This window comes from Mobula birostris, chromosome 4 (assembly GCF_030028105.1).
Source record: "Mobula birostris isolate sMobBir1 chromosome 4, sMobBir1.hap1, whole genome shotgun sequence".
NCBI classification, from domain to species: domain Eukaryota; kingdom Metazoa; phylum Chordata; class Chondrichthyes; order Myliobatiformes; family Myliobatidae; genus Mobula; species Mobula birostris.
The window spans coordinates 181486382-181506394 of NC_092373.1; the positions used below are offsets into that span (position 1 = coordinate 181486382).

Sequence of the window (20013 nt, forward strand, 5' to 3'; positions counted from 1 at the left end):
GGGATAATACCTGGCCCCTCCCCCAAGGTTGAAAAGTCCCAGGGTCAGAGGTGACTGTGAATCCGGAGTTCAGAGTTCCTTGATCTGCAAGTTCTGGGGTTGATACCAAAACTTGAAGCCTGAAGGTTGAATCCTGAGGTTGGCAGGTCCAGAAGTTGAGGTCCTATGTCGAGTCCCATCCGTTGGCATATCCAGTAAACTGGGCTCACTCCTGCTGTGTACGTTCTCGCTATGACCATATGGGTTTCCTCTCGGTGCCCTGGTTTCCTCCCACACTCCGAAGAAGTACAGACTAGTAGGTTAATTGGTCACATGGCTATAACTGGGTGATGTGGGCTCATGGGCCAGAAGGGTCTGTTACTGTGCTGTATCTGTAAATAAATAAATAAAAGTTGGAGGCCTGATGTCTACGAGAGCAAGCCAGTGATTGGAGGATGGAGGATGGAGGCCCAGAGGCAGCCTGTCTGTGTGCATGGGAGGGAGAAAAGGGGCTCGTTTTGCTGTGGTTTTGTTGGCTGTGTGTTGTTCTGCTGGACATTGTAGGTGTGTGTGGCAACACTTGTGGGCTGCTCCCAGCACATCCTTGGGTTGTGTCAATTGTTAACACAATCGAGGCATTTCACTGTGTGTTTTGTGTGTGATATATATCTGAGGCTAAGTCAGATGAACTAATTCTCGAGTTGCTCTATGAATGACACCATTAGATTCAAAAGTGAAGCAAAAGCATATAGATAGAAACATGATTCATGATCAGAAATATCTAGTTAAAATTGTGACATAGCACGATTCAACCTGGAAATCACAGCAATTATGCTCCACTCTGGGCAAAATTGATTTTCACATGTACAACACTAATAGGAATATTATGCGATACTCATCTGAATTTCTCAGCCAGTGTGCTTCAACAGAAATGAAATACAATACTGCAGATTGATCCAACTACATAACTTTGGAAGGAAAAGTGAAGCTTGTACTTTAAAGTTGTTTTTGCCAACACATAACTGCATAAATATTCAGAGGTATGTTTGTTATCAGATTGGTGGTACAGAAATTGGATTAATGATCTGGCATTTAAATCCATATGGGGGAGAAGTTAATTTGTTCAAGGGTATTTGGATTTGGAGAATAAATATTAATTTTGTCAGTAATGCCCTTGATTAAAATATTTTATTGTTGATAAAATATTTTATTATTAAATACAACAAAGTACTATTAACATTTAAATTTGGAAGCTTGACAGAATAAGAACAATTTATTTTTTGTAAACCATTCAGTCAAAGCAGCTAAATACATTGTCCCACTCAGGGCTCACAAAATGGAGCTTGATGGAAGACCAAGTTCATCGGGAAAAGTATGTACAACCTATAACAAGGTGAGCTCAGTAACAAATGATTTATTACCATCTGTACCATAAACATTACCTTCCAGTTTTGGAATTTTCTCTTTGACAGTGGGTAAAGGCAATCATACAATTTCCATATAGATACAGAGGGTCATATCATTAAATATGTATGTTAAATACAAATAAAACTAGTGTGTAGAGTTCCTATTTATTGCACTAGAAGGGCTGGAATGTATGTAATAATATGCTCAGTGAGATTCCCTCTAAACCTCACCCAGCCATTTTGCCTGCTTTAACTGTAGTTCTTATCAAGGATAGTTGTATTCTTTTGAGGGTGGACAGTTTATTACTTTTCTGTATTACATGTATTTTTGATCTTTTTGCCATGTTACAGTCTGATTCGTCTATGGGTCCACCTAGATTATCAGTAATTAGTCCACCTCAGGATGGGCGAATGGGTAAGTTCTGCTTTTTTTCTCTTGATTAATTTGAGGACGTTTGAATGCTAACTTCATTTGATTTTTGAAGTAGACTACATTTACCCTAAAAGTAATACGTTGTGGTGAATAAATGTTTTCCAGGTGTAATAATTTTGCAGTCACAAGTCGGTCATCTGGCAATGACCTTTGCCTCATCAATGGGGATGGGAGAGATTCCGGAGGTTGTAGCTGTTGTTCCCTTATTCAAGAAAGGGAGTTAGAGATAGTTCTGGAAATTATAGACCAGTGAGTCTTATTTCAGTGGTTGGTAAGTTGATGGAGAAGATACTGAGAGGCAGGATTTATGAACATTTGGTGAGGCATAATATGATTAGGAATAGTCAGCATGGCTTTGTCAAAGGCACATCATGCCTCACGAGCCTGATTGAATTTTTTGAGGATGTGACTAAACACATTGATGAAGGCAGAGCAATAGATGTAGTGTATGTGGATTTCAGCAAGGCATTTGTTAAGGTACCCCATGCAGGGCTTATTGAGAAAGTATGGAGACATGGGATCCAAGGGGACATTGCTTTGTGGATCCAGAATTGATTTGCCCACAGAAGGCAAAGAGTGGTTGTAGATGGGTCATATTCTGCATGGTGGTCGGTGACGGGGATCTGTTCTGAGACTCCTTCTCTTTGTGATTTTTATAAATGAGCTGGATGAGGAAGTGGAGGGATGGGTTAGTAAATTTGTGATGACACAAAGGTTGGGGGTGTTGTGGATAGTGTGGAGGGCTGTCAGAGGTTACAGTGGGACATCAGTAGGATGCAGCACTAGGCTGAGAAGTGGCAGATGGAGTTCAACCCAGATAAGTGTGAGGTGGTTCAGTTTGGTAGGTCAAATATGATGTCAGAATATAGTATTAATGGTAAGACTCTTAGCAGTGTGGAGGATCAGAGGGATCTTGGGGTCAGAGTCCATAGGACACTCAAATCTGCTGCGCAGGTTGGCTCTGTGGTGAAGAAGGCAGACGGTGTATTGGCCTTCATCATCTGTGGGATTGAATTCAAGAGCTGAGAGGTAATGTTGCAGCTATATGGGACCCTGGTCAGATTCCACTTGGAGTACTGTGCTCAGTTCTGGTCACCTCACTACAGGAAGGATGTGGAAGGATGCAGAGGAGATTTACAAGGATGTTGCCTGGATTGGGGAGCATGTCTTTTGAGAATAGGTTGAGTGAACTCGGCCTTTTCTTCTTGGTGTGACGAAGCATGAGGGGTGATCTGATAGAGGTGTATAAGATGATCGTGTGGATAGTCAGAGGCTTTTTCCCAGGGCTGAAATGGCTATATGAGAGGACACAGTTCTAAGGTGCTTGGAAGTAGGTACAGAGGAGGTGTCAGGAATAAGGTTTACGCAGAGAGTCATGAGTGCGTGGAATGGGCTGCCGGCGATGGTGGTGGAGGCGGATATGATAGAGTCTTTTAAGAGACTTCTCCTGGATAGGTACATGGAGCTTAGAAAAATAGAGGGCAATGGGTAATCCTCGGTAACTTCTAAAGTAAGTACATGTTCGGCACAGCATTGTGGGCTGAGGGACCTGTATTGTGCTGTAGGTTTTCTAAGGTTAATTATCTTAACTGAAACCATAGGGAATCTGTATTAATACATTGATAGCATAGGGTTGTATTGTTCCAATGGAAACATTTTGCTTGCTTACCAGAAGCTGGGAGAATAATCAGAGGATGCAACAGTGATCAGTCTTTCTTGTCTTTGGATATATGAAAGAAGTTACATTTAACTAATCTACTGGAGTTCTCTGAGAATATAACTACAGTGGATTCCAGTTAATTGGGCACACTGGGATCAGTAATTTTGCCACAATTGATTGGCATCCCCAATTAGCCAAAGTTTCATGGAAATAGTTAAAAGGTATAAAAAAGACAAACTACTGCTTAACTGAGTAACAAATTATGTATTTAAATGAAATACAGAACAAATTAGAACACTACCAATAGTACTATAGTACTATAAAACTGTGTATTAGTTCCTAATAGTTATCAATAGAGGAATTTATCCAGTGTATGGTGTATAGGAAGGATGTGGAAGCCATAGAAAGGGTGCAGAGGAGATTTACAAGGATGTTGCCTGGATTGGGGAGCATGCCTTATGAGAATAGGTTGAATGAACTCGGCCTTTTCTCCTTGGAGTGATGGAGGATGAGAGGTGACCTGATAGAGGTGTATAAGATGATGAGAGGCATTGATTGTGCTATAGGTTTTCTATTTTTCTGTGTACACTACTGTGTTCTTTTGATTGACTGTAAATGAACAAAATCAGCACAGACTCTTAGTGTAGGTAACGGACAGCTGACAGTGAGTGATGTTAGGCAGATGGCTTTTAATTTGGTCCCATGGGATAATTTTTTTCAGCTAGTGTCAAACCTCTTTGTGGCATCTTGGCAAGGCTTTGAATTTTTAAAGGCAAAATAAAAAGCAAAATGATAAAAAATCACTGAATTTTGATTTGGCATATGCTGGCTCTAATGAATAACATAACACAAGCACACACAGCAGACGCTATTTAAAAACTGTTCGTTCTAAGCACAGTGTAGTGTGTAATGGCCACACAAGTGCACACAACTGACGCTATTTAGAAGGTGTTTGGCAACTCTGTCTATTAGTTTTTGTTTTTTAAGAATTGTTCCAAATAACCAATGGCCCAATTAACCAGCATCCACTGTTGTAGAATGGATAAGAGGAGCGTCTTGATGTAGTGTGTTTGGATGTTTTCCAAAGTTTTTTGATGAATTGCCAAACAAGCACTTGTTAAACAAATTGAGGAATAGTTATTTGACAGGAAGCAAAGCACAGAATTAAATGGATCTTTCTTAGATTAGTAGGCTGTGATTAGTGCTATTCACAATCAATATTAACAATTGCGAGGATCGTGTCATTTTTTGAAGTTTGCTGATTTTGCTAGGCTAGGTGGGAATATGAGTGGGAAGAGGATGTAAAAAAGGTTCAAGAGGATATAGACACACAGAAGGAATGGGCAGATGCAGTATAATGGAAAAAATGCCAAGTTATCCACTTTGATGTATAAAACAGAAAAGCAAAACTCCAAATGATAAGAAATTGAGTAATGTTCTAGGTAAAAAGAATCAAGGTGGCCAAGAGCGTGTCATTGAAAGCCAACATGCAGATGCAGCAAATAATTAGGAAGGCAAGTGGTATGTTGGCCTTCATTGTGAGAGGTTTTGAGTACCACAACAAAGATGTCTCATTGCAGTCATATTGGGACATGGTGGGAAGAGGTTGAAGAGACTAGGCCTGTAATATCAAGAGTTCAGAAGAATTCGTACAGGACTGAACAGTAGAGCAGAACCAGGTGTTACAGTCTCAGGAAAAAGACTAAGCAATTCCCTCTCCCATCCACTGGCTAATGGTCCTGCTAAATGATAAAGGAGACTCAAAAGGCAATGAAGCTGACTTCTGTTCCTATTTCATATGCTTTGTGGAACTGGAATTGGTTTAATATTGGTTTATTATGGACCAAAGTAGAGTGAAAAGCTTGTCTTGTGTACCGTTCATACAAATCAATTCATTACAGAAGTTCATCGTGATAGTTCAAAGTAAAACAATAACAATGCAGAATAAACATGGGTTTTAACTTTTTAACTCATTTTTGTAAGTTAAATGGGTTATAAGTAAATTTAGTATCATTAAATTTTTAAAGCTATCCTTTTAAAAAATATTTTCAGTATGCTTTTGCTACTTTTAAAAGCCTTGATTGCTAGAGATATTTGAAAGCAATTGAAAAGACTTTTTAACATGTTTCTCTGACGGCCTCTGATGCTCTTGGGTGGGCACATCCTCAGATTCTCCCATCCAAAGCCAAATCGCTGTTTGCTCGGCACTGAGAGTCAGCTGCAGTGGTGTGGCTTTGTGATCAGGTGGATCTGTGAGGTTATGCTCAAAGGTTCATTTTATTATCAAAGTATGTATGCAGAATACAACTAATAGTTACTCTTGTTCTGAATCTTATCTAAGTGGAGTTCTGTTGTCTGTAGATACTAGAAAAGATATTGATTGTCTTATATTTTCTAAGTGTATAATATACATTCGTAAAAATTATATTTCACTGTTTTAGGTACTGTGCCTTATAGAGGAGTTGGCAAAGTAGGGTCTTTTAGGTATGTATTGAAATCCCTTTCCTACATTTGGGGGATACATTAATAAGTAGTGTTAAAAAAGTTGTCTTTAAAACAAGTTCTTATTGAAACCATAAATGTATAGTACACAACTGTGAGTTCTTTCCTAGGTTAAAATATTTTCTGTGTGTATATTGAATTGCACATTTAATAACAGAAAGCAATTAAACATAAGGAATGGAGAGTTGATGATCTGGCCTACTGAATGGGGAGGACATGTTTTAGCATGGTTGGGCTTGTTGATGTGAGCTATCAAGCCAGTTGCACATTGTAAACTTAGTAGGTCTTTAATTTTTATAAAAAGTATCCTTTTTCCCAAACTCTCATAGCAAAGGTGGCAGAGAGGGAGTACAAACTCTCTTTGCACCATGATTCTTGATTCTGGTGTAGTGATGAGGTCACCGCAGAGTGGACAGCATTGGAGTTTCTGCTGATAATGGTTGCACCAAGATGCTGGTTTAGCTCAACCTAAGATATAATCAAAGCAGGTTATGCACGCTGTTGAAGAGGAGTGGGCTTGGTCAAAAGCACGGTAGTCTATGTCCTTGTTTCTGGTGGCTTTGCTCCCCCTACTACTGCCTCCAGTTCTATATCCACTTTATGAGACTGGAACATTGTAAATCAAGACTATCCTGTCAAAGGTGAATAATCAGTCTCCCTATTTCCTCACTTCATCCTGTACCTCTATTGGTCTGCCTCTCTACCAGAGGACTTTAGGTTCAGACCCAGGGAATAATTGTCAAACACAGTTTACTTAAAATTGCATACTGTTTATTAGCAAGCTTGCATCTGAGTTGATACAACAGAGTCCCCGCTCATAGAGCCTGGCAAAATCTGCAATCAAGTGAGCCCCGAGTACTGTCTGGGACTGCTTGTTAAACATTCGTTATCACATACATATTCTGATTGTTGCTAGGCATTCTTGGTTAATGGTTACACAAGCAGCTTTCTCATGCACAAGCACTTCTTTGTTCCCTGTATCTGTCTCATGGTTAGTGGATTAGTTATCGTGCAACGTTACTAGCCAAGCTGCAAATGTCATTTAGGTTTTAGCCCTTTTAATTCTGCATATAATTCCTCACCTCACTCTAAGGTTTCGTGATCAGGTACTGTGAATGTAGTTCAAGGCTGTTTTTGATCTGTTGGAAACATAGAAAACCTACAGCACAATACCGGCCATTTGGCCCACAAAGTTGTGCGGAACATGTCCCTACCTTAGAAATTACTAGGCGTACCTATAGCCCTCTATTTTACTAAGCTCCATGTACCTATCTAAATGTCTCTTAAAAGACCCCTGTTGTATCCGCCTCCACCACCGTTGCCGGCAGCCCATTCCACACACTCACCACTCTCTGAGTAAAAAAACTTATCCCTGACATCTCCTCTGTACCTGCTCCCCAGCACCTTAAACCTGTGTCCTCTTGTGGCAACCATTTCAGCGCTGGGAAAAAGCCTCTGATTATCCACACGATCAATGCCATTCATTTCCCAAAAAAATGAAGGTTTAGCCAGTTAAATTGCAATCCTATTCTGCCCATTCTTACTCTTGTTCATTCAGTTCACTCTAATAATTTCACTGTTCCCCCTGTTCTGTCCTCTTTCATACTCCACACAGTTTAATTCAATCTCCTCTCAATCGTTGTTTTTTTTAATATCCTACCTTTTATAGCCTAAACAATCTGAGGATACTTATTGGAGATAACCTGCCAACCTGCTTTCAGTTCTGTGTTGATGCCCTGTTCCTCCAAACTTGTGCTGCTGCTTCCTTTGGGAAGGCAATGGAAGGAAGTGTCATTTGTGCCTCAGAATCTTACAGCATTTTAAGTTGGCCAATTTAGTCTCAGAAAACAGATTTTTTCCCCAGTACCCTGCACTTCCCGTACTCATCTAATCAATTTATGAAATGTTCATATTGACACTGACTTACTTGTTCTGTCATAACTTTTAACATTTAATCATTCCATAACATTCTTTGTTCCTGGAAGTAATCAGGTTCTCCAATAAGTGAAGTCTGTTTCTTCTCTTCACTCGTCAGTGGCTTTGTTTCCTCATTAAAATGAGGTGGTAAAAGTTTTATTTAATATGCCAGCTGAGGGCTTATCAGAGATTTGCAATGGTTTAGCATGACTTCCTTATTTTCCAAAAAAATTTCCTGTGTATTTTGTGAAGTAGCCTTATCAGTTACCTTTCCCTACTTCAATGAGACGTGAATGTGTAACCATTGCTCCTCTTTTCTTGTACACTTTCAAAATAGTACCACTTTTTGTGTGCAGAAGGCATATACCAGGATGGGGTCTGGACTTGGGAGTCTGAGTTATTAGGAAAGGTTGCATAGACTAAGACTTTTCTTCCTGGGGTGTAGGAGATTGAGGGGTGGCCTGATAGAAGTATATAAGATCATGAGAAGCATCGACAGGGGGAAAAGAACATACTTTTCCCCAGGAAATGGGTGCTGAAAACAAGCGGGCATAGGTTTAAGATCAGAGACAAGAGATATAGAAGGGACATCAGGACGACTTTATCACACCAAGGATGATGCCTATCTGGAATGGGCTGCCAGAAATACTGGTTGAGGCAGGCACATTTATAGCATTTAAAAGCCATCTAGAAAAGTACATGGCTAGGAGACATTTAGAGAGCTGTGGGCCAAGTATGGGCAGGTGGGACTAGCTCTCTGGGCAAAACAGTTGGCATGGACAAAGTGGATTTGTTGGGCCTAGTTCCATGTTGTAAGACTGTATGATCTTAGATGTTGTCTATATGGAGTTTATTAAGATATTTAACGTTCCAGTGTGGTAGGCTGGTCCAGAGGTTTTAAGGCACATGGGATCCAAAGCAAACTAGCTCATTGGATCCAAAATTGGCTTGTTAATAGGAGGCAGAGGGTAGGGTGGGAGTCTATGACTGCATCAGTTATTGCTGACAGCCATGTTGTTTGTGACATTGCATGTGAGTACAGAGGACGGGGTATGATTAGTAAGCTTAGTGGATAACATGAAAGCTGGTGGTTTGTGGACAGTGAGAAAGTTTGTGCAAGGCTGCAGCAGGATATAGTAGATAGATGGTTGAGTAGAGTATTAGCAGATTAATTTAATCTTGATAAGGGCTTTGAAATGCATTTGATAAATCAAATATAGTTAAGGTATATACAATAAACTGTAGAGTGCTTAAGAATGATGAACAAAGGAACCTTGGGGTTCAAATCTATAGTTCCCTGAAAGTGGCAACGCAGGTGAAAGGGGTGATGAAGAAGATGAAAGCAAAAATGCCATACAAAGCTTTATGGTTGAAATGTAAAAGCTGGGACATTATATTGCCACTTCATAAATCACTGGTTAGGCCACACTTGCAGTATTGTGTGCAGTTCTGGTCTCCACACTATAGGTAGAATCTAGTAGCCCTGGAGACAGAGCAGAAAAGATACACCACGGTGTTGCCTAGTTTGGAAGGCTTTAGTTATTAGGGAGTATAGATAGGCTAGGTTTGTTTTCCCTGGAACAATGGAAATAGTGGGGGTGACCTGATATAAGTATATAAAATTATAAGGGGCATAGTTAGGGCAGACGGTAAGAACCATTTCCCATGGTTAGGGATATTAAAAATGTGTAAGGTGAGAGGAAGGAGGTTTAATAGGGATAAGAGGGTAAATTTTTTGGTCAGATCTTGAACTTGTTGCCAAGAGAGGTGCTGGAGTCAGACAGAATTACTTTGTTTAAGGGACATTTAGACAAGCACTTAAATAGGCAGTGCACAGAGGCTATGAACCTAATGCAGTCAAATGAGATTAGCGTAGATGAGCTGAAAGGCTGAAATGAATGTAGTGGGGTGAGGAATAAGTTTCTGATTTGTACAAGTATACAAGTCTATGATTGTAAATCTCTCTAGAAATAGTATCGGGAACTTACAATATATTTTTTCATTAGTTGTTAAGTCTGACTGTGTTATAACCTAATCAAATTCAAATTAGAGGTGTACAGGATAATGAGAGGCATTGATCGTGTGGATCGTCAGAGGCTTTTCCCCAGGGCTGAAATGGCTAGCACGAGAGGGCATAGTTTTTAGGTGCTTGGAAGCAGGTACAGAGGAGATGTCAGGGGTAAGATTTTTACACAGAGAGTGGTGAGTGTGTGGAATGGGCTGCTGGCAGCAGCGGTGGAGGCGGAAACGATAGGGTCTTTTAAGAGACTCCTGGATGGCTACATAGAGCTTAGAAAAATAGAGGGCTAAGGGTAAAGCCTAGGTAGTTCTTGGGTAGGGACATGTTCAGCAGAGCTTTGTGGGCCAAAGGGCCTGTATTGTGCTGTAGGTTTTCTGTGTTTCTAAGTTTAAGTTCATTCAACCATACACATGTATACAGCTAAACAAAACATCATTCCTCTGGGGCCAGGGTGCGAAACACAGTACATGTAGTCACACACAGCAGATGGAATTACGATCCTGCACCTACCATTATTTAAAATAATATTAGCACACGTTGCTGAGCGGCATAGCCTGAAGAATAATACATTGACATAAATTGTGAGGTGCATACGTTTATATAATATTACTGGAAATATTATAATAAAACAAGAAGTATAAATATGTGAAATAGCAGCAATGAAAGGTGAAAGTGACCAGTGCAGGACAAGAGTGTGTCTGTGACTTGGGAATGAAGGTTGGGGACAGGCAGGGCATTCAGACAGGGTGTACGTGTGTGCTGGGTGGCAACGCTGTGTTCAGGAATCTGACACCCTGGGGGAAGAAGTTGTTATCCAGCCTGATAGTTCTGATACTTGTGCTGTGTTCCTGATGGCAGAAGGTCAAAGAGATTGTGGAAAGGATGGGAGGGATCTCATCTTCCAATTCATCCAAACTTTTCCCTTCCTTAAAAAAAGTCTTGCAGTCCTGGCAAGCCGGCTGTAAATCTTTTCAGTATCCTGTCTAGTATCTTTTTCCTTCAGGCGTCAACTGTAGAATTTAATAGTTTCTTTGAGTGTGTGTTCTCAATTGGCCTATCCTATTTTCAATAGAAAATAGAATTCGACATAATGGAACGCAAGATGTAATCTGCCTAAGATCATCAAGAGGTTACAGTTTGTGGTAATTACGAACACTATCTGGGTTGATTAACTCTTCTCAAACATGTACAGTCTCCAAAACTGAAATAATCCAGAAAAGTTAAATAAATTCATAAAATTAAAAGAAGACTCCATCAAATAATCAATTTAACAAAATGCTTTTGTGGTGAGTTAAAATGCAAGGAAAAGATAAAGCAGTAAAATCTAACAGTTTGTGCATTCTCACTCATATATTTAATTGCAGGCTGTCTCCATTGTTCTGTAATTTTGTATTAAAGAATATAATTATTAAAGATTTGGAAGATGTAGCAAAGAGGTCAATACATTTGATCTGGTCAACACAGAATTTAGTGAAGTGATTAGATGGGTCTCATATGATTGATCTGCAAAGTAGGCCAATGGAATTGAAAGGAAAATTATAGTTGGATTCCAAACTGGCTCAGAGGGAGAAAATAAAGGAGTCTTCTTCTCCTTTCTACTGCAGTTTCAAACTTGGCAAAACGAAGATATATTATTTTACAAAATTATTGCTCCAGTTTAAAAAGTAAGAATAGGATAGGCCCACTGAGGATGGACTTTCAAAGCAATTATTAAGTTGTACAGTTGACACCTGAAGGAAAGAGATTCTAGATGGAAACTGAAAAGATTTATGACTATCTTGCCAGGACTGCAGGTTTTAATGAAGGGGAAAGATTGGCTAAGCTGGAATTATTTTCTTTGGAACAAAGTATAGCTGAAAGGAAATTTAATTGAGATATTAGAAGCCTGAATAGATAGAGGACTGGCCCACATCCCTTATCAGTGAGATCATAAACTAGGAGAAATAAATTTAATTGGTGCAATAATTAGAAGAGAATTGAGGGAAAATGATTTTGTCCAGAGTGTGGCCAAGTAGAACTTACTGCCTGGAAAATGAAGGCAAAATCCCTTTTCACGTTAAGCAATACCATGGATGAACAATGCTGAGGTTTCAGAGCTGGTGTTGAAAATTAGTATAATTTTTTTCTTTTTCACAGTAGACTTCCTTTTGGGTCAAAGATGACCTTTTGAACCAAACATTTCTATGATTTTTTTCCTCATTTTTATGTCAGTGTCCTCAATCCTCAGATAGTGGTTTTGTTGCCATGTTTCACTACAAAGTGAGGTTAGAACTCATTATCCTGTGGAGGATGACAACTTCCCTATGTCTGGTGAAATAAGGGTGGTCTTACAGATGCAAAATTCAGAATTGTAAATAGTTATATTGTATAATAATATTGGGTCAGTCCATTTTACATACCAGTTGATATGAACTCATTTGAAAGGAAAATGAAGAGGACCTCATTTTCCCACAATTACATCAATTAAATCAACTTGTTGCCTCTTCAGTAAGAATGATGAGTCGACATACTGGGAGGAAGTTGAGAGGCTTGACTAGTGGTCTCAATGTGGACAAGGGAAAAGAGATGATTAGAGACTTTAAGAAGCCACAGGTTGGCCACCCTCCATTGCAGATCGATGGCTGTGCTGTGGGGAGAATGGAGAGCACAAAGTTTCTTGGTTTGTACATAACAGATGATCTAACCTAGACCCACAGATCCCACAAAACTGTCAAGGGTCACCACCCCCCCCCATTTGTGACATTTACTGGGAGTGTTGCAGATGAAGGGTACGAAGCATCGTTGAGGATACCTACCACCCATCCCACCATCTCTTTGACACGCTACCATCAGGAAGAAGGTGCAGAATCATCAGGACTAGGACTGCCAGACAGTAGACATAGAAGAATACAGCATAGGAACAAGCTAATTGGCCCAAAATGTTGTACTGAACCAGCTAAAAAGCAAATCAAAAACCACAAACACTAATCCCTCATACCTACACTATGTTCATATTTCTCCATTTTCCTTATATCCATGTGCCTATCCAAACGTCTTTTAAATGCCTCTGATGTATTTGCCTTTACTACCATGCCAGGAAGTGCATTCCAGGCATGCACGACTGTCTGAGTAAAAAACCTATCTCTTACATCTCCCTTGAACCTATCCCCTCTCACCTTCAATGGATGCCTTCTGGTATTAGGTAATGCAACTATGGGAAATGGATACTCTCTGTCCACTCTATCTATGCCTCTCATAATCTTGTAAACCTCTATCAGATCTCCTCTTAGCCTATGACGGCCTAAAGAAAACAACCCGAGTTTATCCAGTCTCTCCTAATAGTACATGCCCTCCAAACCAGGCAGCATCCTAGTGAACCTCTTCTGCATCCTCTCCAAAGCCTGAACATCTTTCCTATGGTGAAGTGACCAGAACTGTACGCAACACTCTAGATGTGGCCTAACCAGGGTTTTATAAAGTGGCAATATAAACTTCCTGACTTTTGAAATCAGTGCCTCAACTAATTAAAGCAAGCATTCCATAAGCCTTCTTAACCAACTTATCGACCTGTGTAATCATTTTCAAGGAGCTATGTACTTGGATCCCAAAATCTCTCTGCTCCGCAACACTATTAAGGACCTTGCCCTCACAGTGTACTGTCTCCCTGCATTTGCCCTACTGAGGTGCAGCACCTCACATTTATCTATGTTACACTCTCATCTGCCATTTCTCAGATGTGTAACAGCTTCTTCCCCTGGCCTGTGAGACTAATACTCTGCCACCACCGAGGTTTTGTCATTAGGACAACAAGCTGTTCTGCTCTGCCACTCCATCATGGCTGATTTATTACCCCTTTCAGCCCCATTCTTTTACCTCTCCCTGTAATATTTGATACCTTAATTAATTAAGAAGCTATCAATCTGAACTTTAAATATACCCAGTGACTTGTGTCACGTACCCCGTGACGGGAATAAAGAACCAGCAGAGAGGGAAAAGACTTTGGAGTCCAGCATTGCTATGAACTAATAATATTTATTAGTAACTACACAATACAGGATTATAAATGTAGATAAATCAAACAGGTTAGCATGATTTTATTTTTATATATATATGTATATCAGTAAGTGTGGAAATATATGTATGAAAAACCAAGCTTCTTTAGGTCTAGGGGTAAAAAGATACAGTCTTACGATGATGAGTAAAGTTCAATTCTGTTCAGTTCGTGGTATTGAGTTGAGTAGTGATGGAGGGAGAGAGAGAGAGAGAGAGGGAGAGATTTGAGTCTTCAGGTGCACTGATGCCATCAATCTTCTCGTTGTCCTTCGAAATCCTTTAAAAGTCACCGACTGTGACTTCAACAAAGGGGACCGGTTTTCTGTGGTGGAGCTATCCCCCAGGTGAGAGTGGACACATGGACAATTCCCCACCAGTCAACCCTTTTCCTTTTTACTGCAAGAGTGACTGATCGATCCTCCAAAAACCCACTTTTTCTGCGGGCACAACAATGCTCATTCAGTGTTCAAAACGTGTCTGAGGTCTATCATCTGACCTCCTATTTTATCTTCTCTTGCTGAGCATCAACTGTCATTCAAATAACTCCTCCTTCCTCTCTCTGTGTAAGAAAATCACAAGCAGGCAAACTGTTCTTGAGAAGTATCAACACGCTGCCGAAAATCATAACATCAAGTGCCCATCAAATAACGCCCTTGGTCACCATAGCAACTTACGGGCTGCTCAGTGCTGTCTCTAACTCAGCAGAAATCCAAAAGTTACTTCCAGTACCTTAAAGTGACAGTCCAACAGTTAGTCTTTGTCTCTCTCTCTCTCTTTCAAAACAAGATATCGATGTTAAATAATTCTCTCTCTCTCTCTCTTTTCAAAAGCACAGTTAATAGGGGTAAACGAGCACTGTTCATAGGGGTAATTCAGGATCCCGTCACACTTGGTCTGCACAGCTGTGATAATAAATTCCACAGATTCACCACATTCTGGCTAAAGAAAGTTTTCCTCATCTATGTCCCTCTAGAGATGTCCCTGTATAGATGTTCCTCTATTCAGAGGCTGTGCTGTCTGGTCAGTACTCCCCCACCAGAGGAAACATCCTCTCCACATCTTTCAATAGTAAATAGATTTCAATGAGATTCCCCCACCATTGTAAACTGCAGTGAATACAGGCCCAAAGCCATCAAACACTTCTAATCTATTAATCCTTTCATTCCTGGGATCTTTCTCGTGATCTTCCTCTGGACCCTCTATGATGCCTATAGATCTTTTTTTTCCAGATAGGAGCCCAAAATTGTTCACAACACACCAAGTAAGGTACAAGCAGTCCCAACATTGTCCCTGTTGGGCACTACCTGCTCACCAGCAGCCACCAGAAAAGGCCCCATTGATCCCCACTCTTTGCCTCCTGTCAGTCAGCCAATCTTCTATCCATGCATCTTTCATATAATATCATGGGCCCTTACCTTGTTAAGCAGCCTCAAGTGCTGCATTTTGTCAAAGGTTTTCCAAAAATCCAAGGAAAAAATATCCACTGATTCTCCTTTGTCTATCCTGCCTGTTATTTCCTCAAAGAATTCCAATGGATTTGTAAGGAAAGATTTCCCCTTCAGGAAGCCATGCTAACTTTGGCCTATTTTGTCATGTGCCTCCAAGTACCCCAAAACTCATCTTTAATAATAGACTCCAACATCTTTCAAACCACTGAAGTCAGGTTAGCTGGCCTGTAATTTCCTTTCTCCTGCCTCCCTCCTTTCTTCTGCCTCCCTCCTTTCTTAAAGAGTAAGTTATCCAGTCCTTTGGAACCATTCCAGAATCTTGTGATTCTTGAAAGATCATTACTAATGCCTCCACAATCTCTTCGGCTACCTTTTTCAGAACTTCTGTGGTGTAGTCCGTCTGGTCCAGGTAACTTACCTGCCTTCAGACTTTTCAGCTTCCCAAGCATTTTCTCCTTGGTAATAGCAATGATACTAACTTCTGCCCCCTGACAGTCTTGCTTTTCATGCATTCTGCAAGTGTCTTCAACAGTGAAGACGGACACAAAATACTTATTAAATTCATTTGCCATTTCTTTGTCCTCCATTACTACCTCTTGAGCATCATTTTCAGTTACAATTTATTCACTTATTTATGATAATATTTTGTTTTATGTGCTGTGTGTGATATATGTTTTGTGGATGCACTGCGGTCCAGAGGAATGTTGTTTCGTTTGGTTGCATGTATGTACTGTCAAATGACTTAACTTGAACTTGAACTTCAACAAGTAAATTCAGCCGGGAAATGAAACAAAAACATTTATTTTACAATTTTATTGCTATAGTTAAAATACAGTGAAAGTCAGTTAAACCTGTTGAGGAATTTTCAATGAAACTACAACTTTTTACAGTTAGCAATTGACTCTGTTCATTTCTATGCTTTTCTTAAATAGGACTGCACCTCACTCAACAGCGGTGCAGCAGATTGGACTTTCAGGCTCACAGTCATCTGGTACTATGAGTCACAGAGGAGGGTCTTGGGATACTTCCAGCTACAGAAGCATGCTATCTTATCCTTCACTGCCACCTTCATCACAGGCACCTACCTTAAGGGCTCCCATAACCATTTCAAATCTCCTAAAGAGTAAGTATCATTGGTTTTCAATTCCCACATGTTATATGATGAGAGTAAAATTGGTGCTAAGAAATGGGGTATATGGAAAACCAGCTTTGGTACCACACAATGGCAAACGGTTTGTGACTCAGCCATCATCAAAAAATAATAAAGAATAATTGTCTTTAACAAATGTCTTTTAACAAATTAGAGTCTAGCTTTTTACTGTCAGCCAGTATTGAAAGTAGTATTAATAACTAAATGGTTTAATTGCATTTGCCAGAGATTTTATTTGCTTTCCAGTTACTCCAATTTGGTCTCTTTTCCAATTTGAATTATCTTCCTCCCAAAAGATCTTGAATATCAAATCATATTTGCATTAGTCTGAAAAACTGTCTTTAGTAATATAACAACATTCTGGTAATATAACATTTATAAAGGGGAGTATCAGTATTGTGCTGAAGAAGATAGTAACATTTAACAGGAACATTATCAAACAAAATTTGATCCCACCATAGAAAGATATCAGAACAGAAAACCAAATGTCTATTTGTAATCCCTGTGATCTCTGTCTCTGAGGCTGATATTAGGCTGCCTTTAAAGAGGGTGAACCCCGCAAGGCGGCAGGCCCCGACGGAATACCTGGTAAGACTCTGAAAACTTGTGCCAACCAACTGACAGAAGCATTCAAGGACATTTACAACCACTCACTGCTATGGGTAGTAGTCTCCAGTTGCTTCAAAAAAGCAACAATTATACCAGTGCCTAAGAAAAATAATGTGACCTGTCTTAATGACATCTACAATGATGAAATGCTTTGAGAGGTTGGTCATGACTAGACTGAACTCCTGCCTTGGCAAGGACCTGAACGCACTACAATTTGCCTATCGCTACAATAGATCAACGGAAGATGCAATCTCAATGGCCCTCCATGTGGCTTTAGGCCACCTGGACTCATAAAGACCTTTGTCAGGATGCTGTCCATCGACACTTAATACCATCATTCCCACAAGCCTGATTGATAAGTTACAGAACCTGGGCCTCTGTACCTCCCTCTGCAATTGGATCCTCGACTTCCTAACTGGAAGACCACAATCTGTGGATTGGTGATAATATCTCCTCCTTGCTGACGATCAACACTGGTGCACCTCAGGGCTGTGTGCTTAGCCCACTGCTCTACTCTCTCTATACCCATGACTGTGTGGCTAGGCATAGCTCCAATACCATCTGTAAATTTGCTGATGATAGGACCATAGTTGGTAGAATCTCAGGTGGTGACGAGAGGGCGTACAGGAGTGAGTTATGCCAAATAGTGGAGTGGTGTCGCAGCAACAACCTGGCACTCAACGTCAGTAAGACAAAAGAGCTGATTGTGAACTTCAGGAAAGGTAAGACAAAGGAACACATGCTAGTCCTCATAGAGGGATCAGAAGTGGAGAGAGTGAGCAGTTTCAAGTTCCTGGATGTCAAGGTCTCTGAGGACCTAACCTGGTCCCAACATACCGATGTAGTTGTAAAGAATGCAAGACAGTGTCTATACTTCCTTAGGAGTTTGAAGATATTTGGCATGTCAACAAATACACTCAAAAGCTTCTATAGATGTATCATGGAAAGCATTCTGACAGACTTCATCGCTGTCTGGTATGGGGGGTGGGTAGCATTACTGCACAGGACTGAAAAAAGTTGCAGAGGGTCGTAAATTTAGTCTGGTCCATCTTGGGTACTAGCCTATAATGTACCCAGGACATCTTTAGGGAGCAGTGTCTCAGAAAGGCAGCGTCCATTATTAAGGACCCCCAGCACCAGGGCATTCCCTTTTCTCATATACTTCCATGTAGCAGGTACAGAAGGCGTAAGGCACATACTCAGCGATTCAGGAACAGCGTCTTCCCCTCTGCCATCCAATTCCTAATTGAACCCATGAACACTACCTCACTTTTTTAACGTATATTACTTCTGTTTTTGCATGATTTTTATCTATTTAATATACATACTGTAATTGATGTTTTTTTCTTCTATATTATGTATTGCATTCAACTGCAGCTGCTAAATTAACAAATTTCATGACTCATGCCAGTGATAATAAATCTGATTCTGATTCTGATTTTAAAGGAGAAAGGAATTAGACAGAGGGAGTAGTTTAAGGAATTTCAGAACATAAGAGCCAGGTAGAAAAGGCAGCAGAATTGGGTGTTGTGGTTAACTTTGATAAAGAGAATTGAAGGGCAGTGTAAAAGGTTGGCAGCCAGATTAGAGGAATCTAAATAAAATTCTACAAAAAGAATTGGCATGAACTTGGGATGTTACAGCATATTCAAGGACTTTGTAATGGGAAGGAGATTTTAGATGTTTGCAAGTCAATTTTGAACTGTTTGCAAATCAATTTAGGTTGTCTATAAGTTAATGGTGAGCTGAGGTATGAGTATGGCAGATTCGAATAGAAAGTATGAAAATACTTGAGTAGAGGGAACAAATTACAATTAGTTTGGAAGTGAAACTGTGTTTGGGCACTTTGAACAAGTAAACAAGAAGAGCCTTTCTTAGATAAGATATTCTTGAACAGAGCAAGGCACTAGGTGGGAGAAAATAGTCCTGAGAAAATAGAATTTCAGGATAAGCAGAGTGGAGAAAATTATTCATGACCTTTAATTTGTGGTAATTGTTTAATTTGACATTTTAGATAGAATTGTTGCAAGTCTGTTCTGATTTTCAGTGGCACCTAAGGCAGAGATCAATTTGGGCAATTCAGGAATTGAAGAACATTTGGACCACATAGGGGTATATCCCTAAGTTAGAGGATTGCCTATGATCTTCTTGAATGGTGGAGCAGACTGGAGGAACCACCTTCCTGGCAGGAAAGTTTAATAGAGCTGTTAGGGAGGGTTTAAACTAATTTGGCAGGGGGATGGGAACGGGAATGACAGAGCGGAGGAAGGGGAAAACAGAAATAAATCTAAGATAGTGAGCAGTAAAGATGTCAGGAAAGACAAGCAGGTGATGGGGCAAATTTGTAGCCATTGGGATGAGTTGCAGTGCAATAAAGTTGCAGTGAAATCAATGCAAAAAAGTACCAAATACTGGTCTTAAGGTGTTATACTTAAATGCACGCAGCATAAGGAATAAGGTGGATGATCTTGTCGTACAGCTACAGATTGGCAGGTATGATGTTGTGGCCATCACAGAGACCTGGCTAAAGGATGCATGTCTCTGGGAGCTATACGTCCAAGGATACACGGTGTATCGGAAGGATTGGAAGGTAGGCAGAGGGGTAGGCGTGGCTTTATTGGTAAGAAATGATATTAAATCATTAGAAAGAGGTGATATAGGATCAGAAGGTGCAGAATCTTTATGGGTTGATCTAAGAAATTGCAGGGGTAGAAGGACCCTGATGGCAGTTATTTATAGGCCTCCAAATGGCTGCAGGGATGTGGACTACAAATTAAAACAGGAAATAGAAAAGGCTTGTCAGAAGGGCAGTGTTATGATAATTGTGGGGGATTTTAATATGCGAGTGGAGTGGGAA

At 40.2% G+C, this 20013-nt stretch overlaps 1 protein-coding gene across 1 annotated transcript in view; it reads left to right on the forward strand.

Moving 5' to 3' along the window:
- The window catches only part of rnf212 (ring finger protein 212), a 144215-nt gene that overhangs the window by 63252 nt on the left and 60950 nt on the right, over nt 1–20013 (forward strand). Inside the window, exons 10-13 of the mRNA XM_072254792.1 lie at nt 1306–1372; nt 1737–1800; nt 5920–5962; nt 16330–16520. Coding sequence (XP_072110893.1) covers nt 1306–1372; nt 1737–1800; nt 5920–5962; nt 16330–16520 — 365 coding nt within the window. The remainder of the gene's footprint in view (nt 1–1305; nt 1373–1736; nt 1801–5919; nt 5963–16329; nt 16521–20013) is intronic.